We start from the raw sequence: 13,912 nt of genomic DNA on the forward strand, positions 1-13,912 counted from the left end.
AATACACAAACACAAGGGTATGAGCAACAGCCAGCAACATCAGAGCCATGCCCATGGGCTACAGTGAACAATGGTAAACAGCTGCTCAATCCAGTCTCCTTACTAACCCTGTGGCCCTACCAGCTGTCTTGGATAGTTTCACAACTGCAGAGATGAGAGATTTCCATCAACTTAAATGTTTTTTTGTATTGCTGTGCTTTATGTCATTTTAGTAGCAAAAAATTGTATTACTGTCAACTGCATAATTTATGCTGTCCAGGAGACCACTGTATGCAGAATCATTGGAAACTAGCTGGGAAATGGTCTTCTTTACTCTTTGACTTACCATCTCCATGTATTAACTACTGGTAACACAACAGATTGTTGTAACTGGCACCAGGTATGCACAGAAGTAAGCACATCATTATTTATGCAACAGATTGTGCGGATATGTTTTTTATATCCATGAGAATATTTTGTTTTTGATAAAAAGTTAGGTGACTTATATAACAATATTTATTGTGAAAATCTAAAGGGGAACTAAAGACCGGTGGATCTAAATCCTGAGATTTAAACTTCTGACCAGTTTTGACTATGTACTATAGCACTCTTTTTCTTTGACAGAGGTTGATTGACGCTGATAGTACTTTACACAATGGGCAATAATCACATGCCTTCCAGCATGTGGAACACACAACTGCAAATCATTTGAAACTAACAATAGAAACAGGGGATTCCTATACCTTTAGGGCTCTTCGCGTGGATGGGACTTTTGAGCTTAATTTGGTTTTCATGGCAACAAGACACACTTGTGAGAGAAACAATGCTCCATCAATCACCAATAGCTTCTCAAAACAAGGATCCTGAGTTATAATCCGAGCCATCAAATCAAACTATTGTTCATTTGATCCAATATTACGTTTTCATGATGCCCAATACTGCAACTCACATGAGACTTATTTCCAATTAATCCTACTAACAAATAAAACATGACTGACTCGTGTAGCCTATTTGTTCTTCTCCAAGGTAGGGGCTTAAGTGTGGTGGTGGAAAACTAGATATACGTTCAGTAAGTTAGATCTTCCACTTGTTGCTAAGCAACAAAACTACAGAAACACAAGCCGGAAGACACAACAGCTTTTCAGGAAGAACATTCACTCTGTATTGCAATGGTCCTGGATTCCCAGTAATCCATACATTAATGCTGCCTGTTTGTGGCTGTGGGTGGAGTTAGGGTTACATCTTTCTTGATAACTCATGCCCCCAGATTAATCCATGCAATGGCTGCATTCAGAATATACGCCTAACCAAGTGTTAAGGTCTGGTGAAATGGAATGAAGATGCAAAGGGGTGATAGTAAAAGATGTGGGTCAGTAGACTTGCTGGAAGTTTAAAACAGTGGGCAGCACTTTTAATCTTAGAGTTCTGGTAGCTGTTCTGCTAATGTACTACTGTAGATCAGTCCTAGGCAAGGAGTACCCAACACCCTCTTCAGTGCTGAGCTACGGGAGTGAAAATCCCAGAGAGTTAATCTCCCAATCTTTAAGGCTGGGCTGCAGTCCTATCGTACGTTTTTGCTTTATCAAAACATCACTGGTTTAAGCAGGAAAACACTGACACGGTGAAAATCTTGCAAAGCAGGAAAAATCTGTATACCTCACATATGCACGTAGCTAAGGAATTCAAACAAACGGCTGAAAATATAAGCTTGCAAACTGCTTAGTCATTAAGCAAGTACCCAGCTTTCATCTACAGAAATGGAAAATCTATTTCCCAACAGGATCCATCCTGCTTTGAAGTCTGATTGTAGTCAAACAGACTTGAGGCCCAGTTCAGAGGTGTGCAGTTGAGATCAGCAACTAGGCCTGCATCTTGACAAGCCAAGAACCCCATTGTTTCAAGCCTCGTCTGTGTAATGAAGGTGTGGGAAAGAGATCACTTCACCCTTTAGCAGATAGCATTCTGGGAGCTCACCAGGCATACAAAAGCAGTGGCTTTGTGTAAAAATGTTCTCTTCACATGACTGAAGCATCTCTGGTACCTTTCTACCATGTGAGAATTGCACTGTGTTGCTATAGCATTTCAGAGATATCTAAAACATACAGACACTGTGGAAATCTACTCTGGTTTGTGCTATCCAACACACTACTTGTTTATGATGGGTTGTACTGCATTTAAATGCCAAAGGACATTGCGTGAGCAAGCACAGGTGACAAAAAAGTATGTAGCAACAAATATGAAAATAAATGTGCGCTTGGTTTAATTTTAGAGGATGGCCATTCCATTTTCCCTTCCAGCTGGGCATTGGTTCAAGCAGCTCATTAACTGTCAGCACTGTCCTGCATGCAATACCACTCAACCACCAACACAATAAACAACTACCGGTGAATGATGAGCCCATGTGACTTTGGCTCTGTTCCTGAAACAGCTAAAAAAAAAGAGCTCTTTATTTTCGTACTGCAGGATCAACATTTCTGCCGCTGGTTGCTGCACTTAGACAGGTACAGCACTGGATACATTGTGCTTAAAATGACTTTACTTCCTGATCCTCTAAATAATAAATAATGCTTCAGACAAGGGAAATTCAGTCTAGATTTCCAGAGATGGCATCGGGATTACATTTCAAACTGTTCTACTGTCGCTACATATTGAAGCCATATCTTAATTACCTAAGAAAAGAAGTAGCTTGTCTTAAAATAGCTACAGTACTGAGTTGGGGGCTGAATGCACAAGTATGTATTTTTATTACCAAAAATCATAACAAAATGAACTGTTATACTCATTGTTTGGCATGTTAAGCCAAAATGCCACAAAGGGCAAAGGAAACTGCCACTAAGGGTAGATCAATGACTAAACAGTGGTCTCAGTGCTTTTTGCAGTCCTCTTGCTGGGTTTAAATGCTCTTTTACAATTTGCAGGTTTATGCATTATGATTTACATGCTCGCCAAAATGAGAATATTTAAAACAACTACCACCGACTACCTTTAACATATTATTCATATAGCAGCACTGACATTTCAGTGATATTTAAAAATAATAATAATAATAATAATAATAATAATAATAATAATAATAAAATGCATTAAGTCAAGATCTGATCACCACAACCATGTATTTCACAGGGTTTAAATTCTTCAAAACTAACTTCAAGAACATGTTTTCTGAGACACACAGTAAACAGATAGACAAGCTACCTAAATGCTCTACATCAGCAATAGCTTGATCTGATGTAAAGCGATTAAACAAAGCAAATAAGGAGATGTATACATGAATACCCATAACACCGGCATGTCTAGTTGGGAGAAAAAGAAAAAAAATCCTCCGTAAATGTTTTTAGTAAACCTTACAGTACAAGACTGCCTAATGCTATGTAATTCTGACTGAAAATTGAGATAACAAAAACTGAATATATTTAATTAAACCATCAGCTCTAAACAGAGGCATTTTATAAACAATTATCTACATAATTTACAACACATAATACTGCATTTAAAAACGATGTTTTAAAAAAAAAAAAAAAAGGTGTTTAAGTCCCTAAAAGTTAAAGATTCACACTTTGTATTTTTGTACGTCTGCGTGTTTTTTTTTTGTTTTTTTTTTGTAAGCGTAATCAATCCAGTGTGTGTATACAAACAGTACCAAACGACTTACAGTGTATGTCCACAGACATTAACCATTAGTTTCAGAGACGGGTTCCTGTATTTGGTAGTTTTGCATCGCGGACAGCCCTGGTCGTCCATTTTTATTGCTTTAACTGATTTTTTTTTTCAAAAGAATAACTTTGCTTGCAAATTACTGTTTCGGTGACATCCCCACACTAGCAGCCTCACATCAAATACATTCCGAGGTGGAAACAGTGTGCGTTCGAAGTAAAGTTCCGGCTTTTTGTTTTGATTTCTGGGCTTCCTCTTGTGTGTGTGTGTGTGTGTGTGTGTGTGTGTGTGTGTGTGTGTGTGTGTGTGGCTTTGTGCATGGATCGAATTACTATGCTTCTTATTAAATAGAATGTTGCAGAGCAGATTCATTTACAGCTCAACGAAACAAGAAATGTGTACAGCATACTGATCTGGCAGTTATCTTAAAATCTCAGTGGAAATTAAAAATCAGTTGTTTTTGGTTATCTACGCATTATATTGCCTATCCTTACCGGGTGATTATAAATAATGCAAGCGACTACGTATAATGTACGCGAAAGAAGAAATGCTGTAACAGAAGGTGTTACATTGAGAATTCTTGAATGAAATACAGTGCATATTTTCCGATTCAAAATCCATTATGAATTATTGTTACTGTACTTCTTATCATTTTTTAGTCATAGTACTGTGTGTATTCTATATGAATCTGTCATTTAATGTGTGTGTGTGTGTGTGTGTGTGTGTGTGTGTGTGTGTGTGTGTGTGTGTGTGTGTGTGTGTGTTACATTTGTGTTAAATTGACAATTGATATAACAATAAGTTATTATTTACATTAAAAAGCAGGCAGGTTCTTGGAACTGCAACAGTGTTTATTGATTTGTGTTATAAAACTCTAAAGTGTATCTGTAATACGAATAACTGTTGCAATGTATGTTACAAAACTACAAAACATGACTTGCAACATTGTAGCAATGTAAACACCAAACTCCAATATCTATGGTTTTTATTTTTTTTATTTATGTATTTAATAAAAGTATAGATGTATTTCAGATTTAAATGAAAACCGCAGATAACAGAAAAGTGAGTTGTTAGTCCATGCGTGTCTCGTCTACACTTCAAAATGAGGAAAAAAAAAAAAAAACACATTACATAATACTATCCTGAAACAATCTGGCTGCCCTGAAAAACTGGTCATGCACGTTCAAACACAGCATATATTAAGTTGATAGGTTACATCTGTCTTAATCCCAAACTATGTTTAAAGTGTATGGGGAATTATGTGTTTTATCTTGATGGAACGACCACGCCCAACCCCTTTATACATTATAAATGCTGTCATTTTCAATTATTGCATATTTCCATTCAAGGGCTGGTAAATGTACAGCACATGTAGCCCGATGCTTTGCGTTGTCTCATTTTTGTGGTGCTGCGGTTAGCTTTATCAACATTCTCAGTGTAAACATTTTAATAGACAGCATAAAAAACAGATGTATATGCTTATTATTTCTAGTTGGAATACGTAAGCGCCAATTAATATGGCATTATGCTGGTAACACATTATGTATCTCCTCGTTATATCTGAAATCACCTTGTACAGGTAAGTTTAGTGTTCGCGCTTCTGATTGACAGCTCCTGTAGAAGTTGTCTGCGCTGGATTCTACTAGCTCCTCCCATGTAATGTCGTGTCGGCGAATCGGATCGCATTCCACAGCCAGAACCCCCTTCCTGCTAGTTTGCTAGCTAGAAGTCACGTTGAATCAGAGGAGAAGGGGAGATAGCTATCCGTTTACAGCAACATCTGATAGTTTGTGTATGGCGAACGGAAACCTGATCGGCTAAAGCCTGCCGAACCCAGGAGGAGTGACTACCAGGAAGCATACAAAAAATGTCTTCTTCCTCAAGCGAAGTCATATGTGCAAATGAGATTAAGAAAGAGAGGACGGGAGACTCGCAGGAGACCACGAAACTGCTAGAACTGGATTCCGTAGCCCTGTCTATGGAGCATGCAATTTCAACTGCAGACCAGCTCCAGAACGAACTTTTGGTGAGTGCTGCTTCTGCCCTGTCTTTTTCCCCAGAACAAGTGGCTTGCGTCTGTGAGGCTTTGCAGCAAGGTGGTAACGTGGACCGCTTAGCCAGGTTTTTGTGGTCATTGCCCCAAAGTGACCTACTACGTGGCAACGAAAGCATCCTGAAAGCCCAAGCCTTGGTGGCTTTCCACCACGGACGATACCAGGAACTTTACAGCATTTTGGAGAACCAGAGTTTCACCCCCTCCAACCACTCGTCCCTGCAGGACCTCTGGTACAAGGCACGGTATACAGAAGCCGAGAAGGCTCGGGGGAGACCACTAGGAGCTGTGGACAAATACAGGCTGAGGAGAAAATACCCGCTTCCCCGGACCATCTGGGACGGGGAGGAGACGGTATACTGCTTCAAAGAGCGGTCCAGGAACGCGCTGAAGGAGCTTTATAAGCACAACAGATACCCTTCACCGGCCGAGAAAAGAAACCTGGCGAAAATCACAGGGCTTTCATTAACTCAGGTCAGCAACTGGTTTAAAAACAGGAGGCAGCGGGACAGAAATCCGTCTGAAACGCAATCCAAAAGGTGAGCGCAAACTCTTTTTTTCCCCTCTCTTTTGGTGTGGTGCTGCAATATGGCGCTTTGTTCCACCTCGATATTGTTCTGTTTATACATAGTAAAGCACAACATCCACATACGATAAGTGTATTCTGTACTGATACGGTGCGCATAAAAATAAACATTTCGTAAGAATATGGACGGCGAATGAGCCTATACCGTACTGTTTGTAGTGCGGCTTCCCCATTTTTTTTTGTTTTGACAGAGTTAATCATTTACAAAACTAATTCAAAAAGGAAAAGCATGGCATGTACTCGCTGCTGTGTTTTGAAACTTGATTCTGTCCGCATTCAGATCGAATTTCATTACAAGTCTGGATGGATTCCCCGGTTTTGATAACGTTTTGATAATGTCCCATTCTTCATGTTTGCTTTATTCTGTTATTTTTTTTTAATTTATTTATTTTTGTTTTGCTTTAATCTTAGTGATAGTATATAATTAATTCGTTAAAACGCACAGTAAGTATGCATTGTTTATTAATTAATGATCTAGATAGCATGCATGACTTTCCAGTAAGTTATTGCACTAAACCTACAGGCTATTTACAGTTCTCAGTCATATTTGAAAGTAACACACTTATTTTTATATTTGTTTTGTAATCGCCATTGCGATAGGTCAAGCATGTTTTATTTAGGCAACAACATGGCACACTTTTTATATATTTTTAATGTTTTATTTGTTCTTTTTATGGATCCTCGCCGACCTTCATTAAAACGCATGATCCTGTAAAGTGCGATGTTCCAATAAATAACACAGATTGTTTGTTTTTTGTTTTTTTTTAGCGTACAGTAAGCATTCTTTTATCGCTCTTCAGTAAAGCTCGTCTCATACGCACCTGGCGGAGGTGACCTCTCCTTGCAGGCTGCGTCCATTTTTTCTTTCCAGAGCTGATGTTATAAATTGCTCAAAGGCATTTTGGCTTGTAGGACGCCTTTTGTAGTAATTTAGAACGTCTCATAAATTTGGGAAGTCAAAATTAATTTATTAGAAAACTTTGATAATTGTTTTGTTTTATGTTTGGCGTCAATGTGCAAAAAACACATACATACATAAATTAGATATTTGAGTGAGAACAAAGATCAAGACTTCGTATTTCTAGTGTATCCTGTAAAAACGCTGTAGATGAAGTCTTCTTTATAAAGCTTCAATAGACTCCTTTGTATGAACTGTTTCGGTATGTGTGTGTGTGTGTGTGTGTGTATATATATATATATATATATATATATATATATAGAGATATATATATATAGAGAGATATAGAGAGTGTGATGTGTGTGTGTAATTTTCTGAGATTTGATACCTTTCTCGTTAAGAACTGATTTTGTTATAAAACATTAATTTTATGACTGACAGAATTCATTTACATAAAGACTCCTCAGAGAAAATATAATGTAATAACTGTGTTTTTCTGTTAATTAACATGTAAGTACAGCTATGGCCTACAGTTTTGCATCACCCTATAGAATGAACTAATTTGCTTCATAAAGTACCGCTTTGTAATTTTCCATAACAAAAAAACTGACAACTTGAAACAATGTGACATTTCGAAATCTAACGTGAAATACTGCGCTACTGTTATGGCTTTCGGTATGCTTTTGCAATATATTTTGCAGTTTCTTTGATTACATGATGTTAAATAAAATATCTAAATTACGTTCATGTAGGGTTTTTTATTGTCTTAGCTTAAAATTCTAGTATAGTATTTCCAAAGTTAAGTTCGTTTTTTTTTTTTTTTTTTTATTTGTTGTAGTAGGTGTGTCTGTGGAACACTTTTTACGCAGAACGTGTGTGTGTGTTTTTTTTTTTTTTAAATAAACAACATGACCCATGCAGGGTATTGTCACTGACCATTTGTCACTTTGACACAGTACTACTAGTGACATTTATCACAGTGTACTTTTATTGCACCAAATGGTTCCAGATTGTCTATAATCCTTTCAAGCCCCCTTCAGTCTATCTGCACTTAAAACATGCATCATGAAAATCCAGGATTTTCTTTTGTTTATTTTTTTTTGTTTGCTTTGTTTTTTTAATCTAATTTACACTCGGATTAGGGCCATTGCCCATGCGGATGTAATGTAAATTCCACAAATCAATCCGGGAATGCCCCATTCACATCTGCAGATTTTTGGAAGGACATGCATGTTTATAGTGTGAGTCTGTAATATGCAAAATGTAGTGAAAAATCAATTTACTGACATGGAAAAACAGTCTCATTTTCTAGAAGCAAGTTTTAAAGTTGTATATTTTGGACTCGGAGGATCGACTATATATATATATATATATATATATATATATATATATATATATATATATATATATAGTATACACACACACACATAATGCAAAGGAATCAAATCCAAAAGGTTCTAAAACTTTTCATAAATTAAACTCATTTCAGTTGTTAGCCTGATACAGATGTTTGATTAAATCTTAAATTAAGGTTGACCCACACAAACTGATGACAAATTCCATTTCTTGTACTTTAAGTGGAAAAATGCATACCTTCATAGTTGTGGTATGGAGCGTGCAGGAGGGGACCCTTATCTACAGACTGGTGTCATAATGATTTGATGAGACAAAGCAGCTTTGGGAGGGTGAAATGTTTCCGATAAGATCTGTCAGAAGTGATATATACAGCAATGGCTGTATCTACGTAATTAACTCATTTTGCTTCATTAAGTCAAAGGAAACCTGCTGAATAATGTTATGTTGACATATAGAATTATCTACCGCTTTGTAATTTTCCATATAATTAACGAAAAACTGACAAATTGAAAAATGTGACATTTTGAAATGTAACATGAAATACTGTACTGCTATTATATCTTCTGGTAGACTTTCGTTACGTCATTTTGTAGTTTTTTTGATTTACATAATGTTAAACAAAAGATCTAAATTATGTTCATGTAGATTCTTTTTTTTGTTTTTTATTGTCTCGCTCCTAAAATTCTAGGTGATTCTAAACATTTTTCCATAGCCGTAGTCTCCACAAAGCAGCAGAGTCAGTAACTCCAGATCCTTTCTGTTTCTGCAGCGAGTCTGATGGCAATCACAGCACCGAAGATGAGTCGAGCAAAGGGCATGATGACCTCTCCCCTCGGCCCTTGTCCAACTCGCCGGACGGGATCAATAACCACCACCACAGCAACAGCATCTCCCTCACCAGCACTACAGAAGGCACTATCATTCAACAGATAGGGGATCCAAAAACCTCTTCAGGTTCACCTGGCGCAGTGTTCAACAGGAACCTTGTGACGGCTAACACTCCTTCGGTGTTCTTTAATGGGAGCTCCTACATTCAGACGCCAAGTAACATCCTCTTCAATGGACTTAACGTGGGAGGAACCCAGGCCATTGCCTTCAGCCCGCTGAGGAGCACCAGCAACATTGTAAGCAATGGAGAGATCGTGCTGCACTCGTCTGATGAGAAAGATTTTAAGCTCCTCAATGGACCTGTGACTAACTCTGCCATGCCTTACAATCTCAACACGCCGAGTGCCTCTTTCCCAGCAGCCATTAATGCCAGAGATATCAAAATTGGAAGCTTACAGACCCTCGCTTCTCAAGAGGGAGGACCTGTAGTCACTTTGACAACATGCAATGGACCCCTTCAAGTCAACCAGTACAGCCTTGTTCAAATCCCCTCTGCTGAAACCAGTGGGCAGATGGTCAGTGGGAACCTTGGGCTTCCACATTTACAAATGCCTCCTGTCTCAACAGCGCCTTCCCATGGTATGTTGTTTCCATTAACCTAAAACTACACTAGCTTCGTTCAGAGAGTGAGACCCAGACAGAGGGGTGTTCAAGTGAAATTCCACTCAGTTGGTTTATTTACTTGCATGGGGACTAGTTTGAGGACACAAAAAAAAAAAAAAAAAACAAATGCGACTTTTCTGTAAAATAAATGTAATCCTGCTTAAAACTAAATGTAACTGGAATACTGTTTATGTAAGTAGTCCAATATTTGATGGATTACTATACTGCGCATTAATTATGACAAGACTTTTGTGATCGTTTAGCTTATCTGTGTGCCAAAATGTAATCCATTCACTTTGTCACATACACCCTGGAAACCGAGGGTCATCCTGTCAAGTCATCCACAAGTATGAAAGGTGACCTGTGTCCTTGTAATGTGATACATTCACAAAAGGGCAGGTAACCTGCTGCTTGGATACCTTCTGTGTTCTTAAAGCAGTCGCTCAGCGTGGCTGCACTGATCTGGCATTGGATGGGATATGTGGAAAGTGCACAGCATGACTTACGAGTTTAAAATTCACTCCAGTGACACAAACAAACAGTATGGCTATGCGTTTACAGTAGGTGCCTGGGTATAATATTAGAGGTTAAAGTTATGCACTACATTATAATATTTTTTTAATGTTCTTGGCTCGCTGCAGGAGAAGAAGGAGAGTGCATATCATATAAACAACTTAAAAGGAATTATTGATTTTCTGCTTGAAATCCAGGCTCACGCTTCTAATTTTCGCATCACAGTACTGTCTCTGCTAAGTGTATTTGAAGTTTAATGCGTTGTGTTCTGATGTGAGCCCTGCAGAGTCTGCTGCACTGCAGCAATATCTCAAGGTGAGCTTGTTCAGGTCTAACACGTAAATCCCTTTACTGCCACTACCAGCAGAACACAGAAGTCACTGAAGTGTTTAGATTATCCAGGTGAAAGATATTTAAGCATGTTGTAAATGTGATATCAAAACCTATTCGAAATGCCCCCCTGTTTACTCTGACAGCTCATGAAATATTGTCAACTAGAAAAAGAAGCCATGCTAATTTCTGAGACAAGTCTCAGTTAGCAATGCACTAGAATGTTCAAGTGCAATGTGCCACCCTTACAATATACATTCATTGATGTCGCCCCTCTTGCATACAGTTCAACAATAAACTAGATGTGCACTCTGGGGATTTGATCTAGGTGCACAGTATAGTTAAATGCTTTTGCCAGGTAGAATGCAAAATATTGCACAAATGTGATGCAGAATGTAATTTTAAATTCCATTATCTTCCTTTTAGGTAACATTTTATTAAGCAGTGCTGCCACTGGACAAGGGGAATCCTTCTCCAATGGGCCATCCTCAACAGTGCAGCAGGGCAAACTAGTCCTCTCCCCTGTCCAGCCTCGCACTGTGCTGTACACGGTCCCAAACACGTTGCAGGGGGTGACCTCCATCAAGCAGGAGCCTGCAGAGGGGGGTTTAGTGTTTTCTCAGTTGATGCAAGTCGATCAAAACAGCCAGCTAAATGTGAATGTGTCTTCAGAAAACCTTTCCGGGGCCGTTGCACAGACTGTGACCTCGTCTCTGGTCAATGTAACTTTGAACCAGAATTACTCTCTGGTGTCGCCAGCTGTCCTCGGCAATTCAGACCCTTTGAACTCTCACGGCTCAGTGAGGCCCTCAGCAGTAGTGTCCAGCCAGCCTGTCTGTGTGGCAGCCAGTAACCCACCCAGCGGAGTGTCAGTGGGCAACGCCAGCTATGCAACTCTTCAGAGCAGCCCTCTGATCTCCACGTCAGCTCAAAGCACGCTGACCGTCTCTGAGTCCCACCTGATGCTGGCCGCAGACCGGGGGGAGGACTCCTGCAGATCAGGGCAGCATCTTTCTCAAGACTTGAGGAGCCCGCACGTCACAGTGCAGCAGCTAGTCCCCACACTGAAGGGCAACTTCCTTTCCATTTCAGAGAACAAATCGAGTGAGGATTTCCTGACGCTCGACTCCAAGTCAAAGTGTGCAGTGAGTGAAATGGTGAGAGTCATCTGTGCAGAGATGGAGACAGAAGAGAAACGGCTTGCAAAACTGCAAAATGTCCAAATGGATGAAGACATCAGTGATATCTAACTTTTACTAAGAGAGTAAATATGAGGCCTTATATTTTTACAAAGCTTTTAGACAACCCTGTGTATTCAATTCCGAATTCTTATAATGTTGACGACCTACAAATCAATTTGCAATACGGACAAAGTTTCATGGTTCTACAGAGAAGGTAACATATATGTGATATGTACTGTAATCTGTATTTCTAAAGGGAAACCTCTCTGTTTTAGAACCGGGGTGTTAAAATAGGCTGTTTTTGTCAGAGGTTATAGACTGTATCTCTCTTTATGAACCACTATTATTTGTATTATTTTTTTACTGTAATTTATCATACAGGAAGATAACGGCAACTATACTTGTTGTAATACCTTTTGTCAAGTAAATTGCAGCCTTTCGGAAGGTATTAATGACTCCAGTGGTTTAAAGATTCCAAAGTTGGATGAATACGTTTTGTTCTTCACAGAAAATTGATTGTAAAGTCAGTGGTATTGTGTTTAGTCCAATGTGTGTATTTGCATTTCATGCATCATTTGATAATTCAATGGATTACTGTACTGCTCGTTAATTTAATTCTCCTACTTTTATAGATTGGTTTTAATGAGGCTGAGTAACATAAACAACACTCGTAGCCCGTAAGCACAAAGGAGACCGACACATGCTTTAACCAAAGGTTAATTACTTATCTGAAGAGGTATCTGAAAGTTGTGGGGTCTAAAGCCCATCAGGAAGTAAACAGTTCTGAAACCACAAAGTTAGGAGTCAGTGCCCTGTAGACAGCAAGTGTGTGGGGTGACCAAGCAAAGAAACAGACACAACATGTATGTAATTATTACATAAAAAAAAGAACTAGAGAGATACAATCTTCATCTGAGCAATACATTCACAGTACGGTTGTCATGGCTCCCAGTTCAGCATGGAGGAGACCTGCAGTTCACCTACGGATGACCTACTGTCCTTTGTTTGTATTTTTCTTCATACTTTGTCAAGGAGAATGATTTGTTAGAATTAAAGGTGCCTTTTCTACTAGCAGTAAGCGTAATCATACCCATCCAAATGAGCTTCTTCACTTGCGCTTGGATTGCTGCATCACTGCAGGGGAATGTAATAAAGCAGACCTTACAGCTGTGATTACACTTTTCTTTTACATCTTCCAACACTGCTTTATTGACATAGCTGACCATAAGGAGCCCCTTTTAAAAGACAGACCCGAAAGCAGCCTGTTTACCATCCCCCTTGCAGTGATTTGTAGCTTGCTATCCTGTGGGCGCCATCCTTTCTATATGCAATACACCGACCTGAACTGTAAAAAAATAAATCAGATTACAGTAAAGTAAGGTTTCTATAGGTTTTCTTTTTTAATACATTTTATATGCAGGCTTACCTGTAACTACATGAGCTTTGAGAATGCAAGGCATTGAGATAAATATGTGAATCTGTGTTAAGTGAGACTCTTTTCCCTAAAATGTTTTGAATATAAATGTTTGTTCTGCTTTCTAACTGGAAAGGGGGTTCTTTCTTACTTTGCATGGTTATATGAATTGAGTCCAGTACACCAGTGCTCTGATTTATGTGCCTTATATCTTTTTACAGAAGTGATACATTGTATACTGTGTGGGGTATGGGTAGAGAACAGGAGGTCTATACTGCACTACTTGGTGATGGTACACTGAGCATACAAGGCAGCATTCGTGTGCTCTATTGTTATACCAAAGATATCTTTCTAAGGGTTTGTTATGTACGGTAGTAGGATTATATGCCCGAAATGTTATGTCATTTTTTTTTTGTTTGTATTCTGAAATGATGTGAACTTATTTTTCTAGACACTA

General features: G+C 38.8%; 2 protein-coding genes across 2 annotated transcripts in view; one reads left to right on the forward strand and one right to left on the reverse strand.

The window, feature by feature from the left end:
* Window positions 1–3,864, reverse strand: part of mnat1 (MNAT1 component of CDK activating kinase) — a 45,258-nt gene extending 41,394 nt beyond the window's left edge. The window contains exon 1 of the mRNA XM_041265574.1: window positions 3,632–3,864. Coding sequence (XP_041121508.1) covers window positions 3,632–3,720 — 89 coding nt within the window. The 5' untranslated portion in view covers window positions 3,721–3,864. The remainder of the gene's footprint in view (window positions 1–3,631) is intronic.
* A 1,485-nt stretch (window positions 3,865–5,349) lies between these two features.
* Window positions 5,350–13,912, forward strand: LOC121324660 (homeobox protein SIX4-like). The gene is made up of 3 exons (XM_041266766.1): window positions 5,350–6,225; window positions 9,296–9,993; window positions 11,287–13,912. The coding sequence occupies exons 1-3, from the start codon at window positions 5,501–5,503 to the stop codon at window positions 12,108–12,110; spliced, it is 2,247 nt and encodes a 748-aa protein (XP_041122700.1). The 5' UTR covers window positions 5,350–5,500; the 3' UTR covers window positions 12,111–13,912.

Source organism: Polyodon spathula, chromosome 12 (genome assembly GCF_017654505.1).
Source record: "Polyodon spathula isolate WHYD16114869_AA chromosome 12, ASM1765450v1, whole genome shotgun sequence".
In the NCBI taxonomy this organism is placed as follows: domain Eukaryota; kingdom Metazoa; phylum Chordata; class Actinopteri; order Acipenseriformes; family Polyodontidae; genus Polyodon; species Polyodon spathula.

What these genes read in the sequence shown, in the direction of transcription:
- LOC121324660 (XM_041266766.1), top strand. Translation starts at nt 5,501, where the DNA reads ATGTCTTCTTCCTCAAGCGAAGTCATATGTGCAAATGAGATTAAGAAA. An exon ending in TCTGAAACGCAATCCAAAAG is followed by an intron (nt 6,226 to 9,295) that starts GTGAGCGCAAAC and finishes CTGTTTCTGCAG; the next exon opens with CGAGTCTGATGGCAATCACA. An exon ending in CTCAACAGCGCCTTCCCATG is followed by an intron (nt 9,994 to 11,286) that starts GTATGTTGTTTC and finishes TCTTCCTTTTAG; the next exon opens with GTAACATTTTATTAAGCAGT.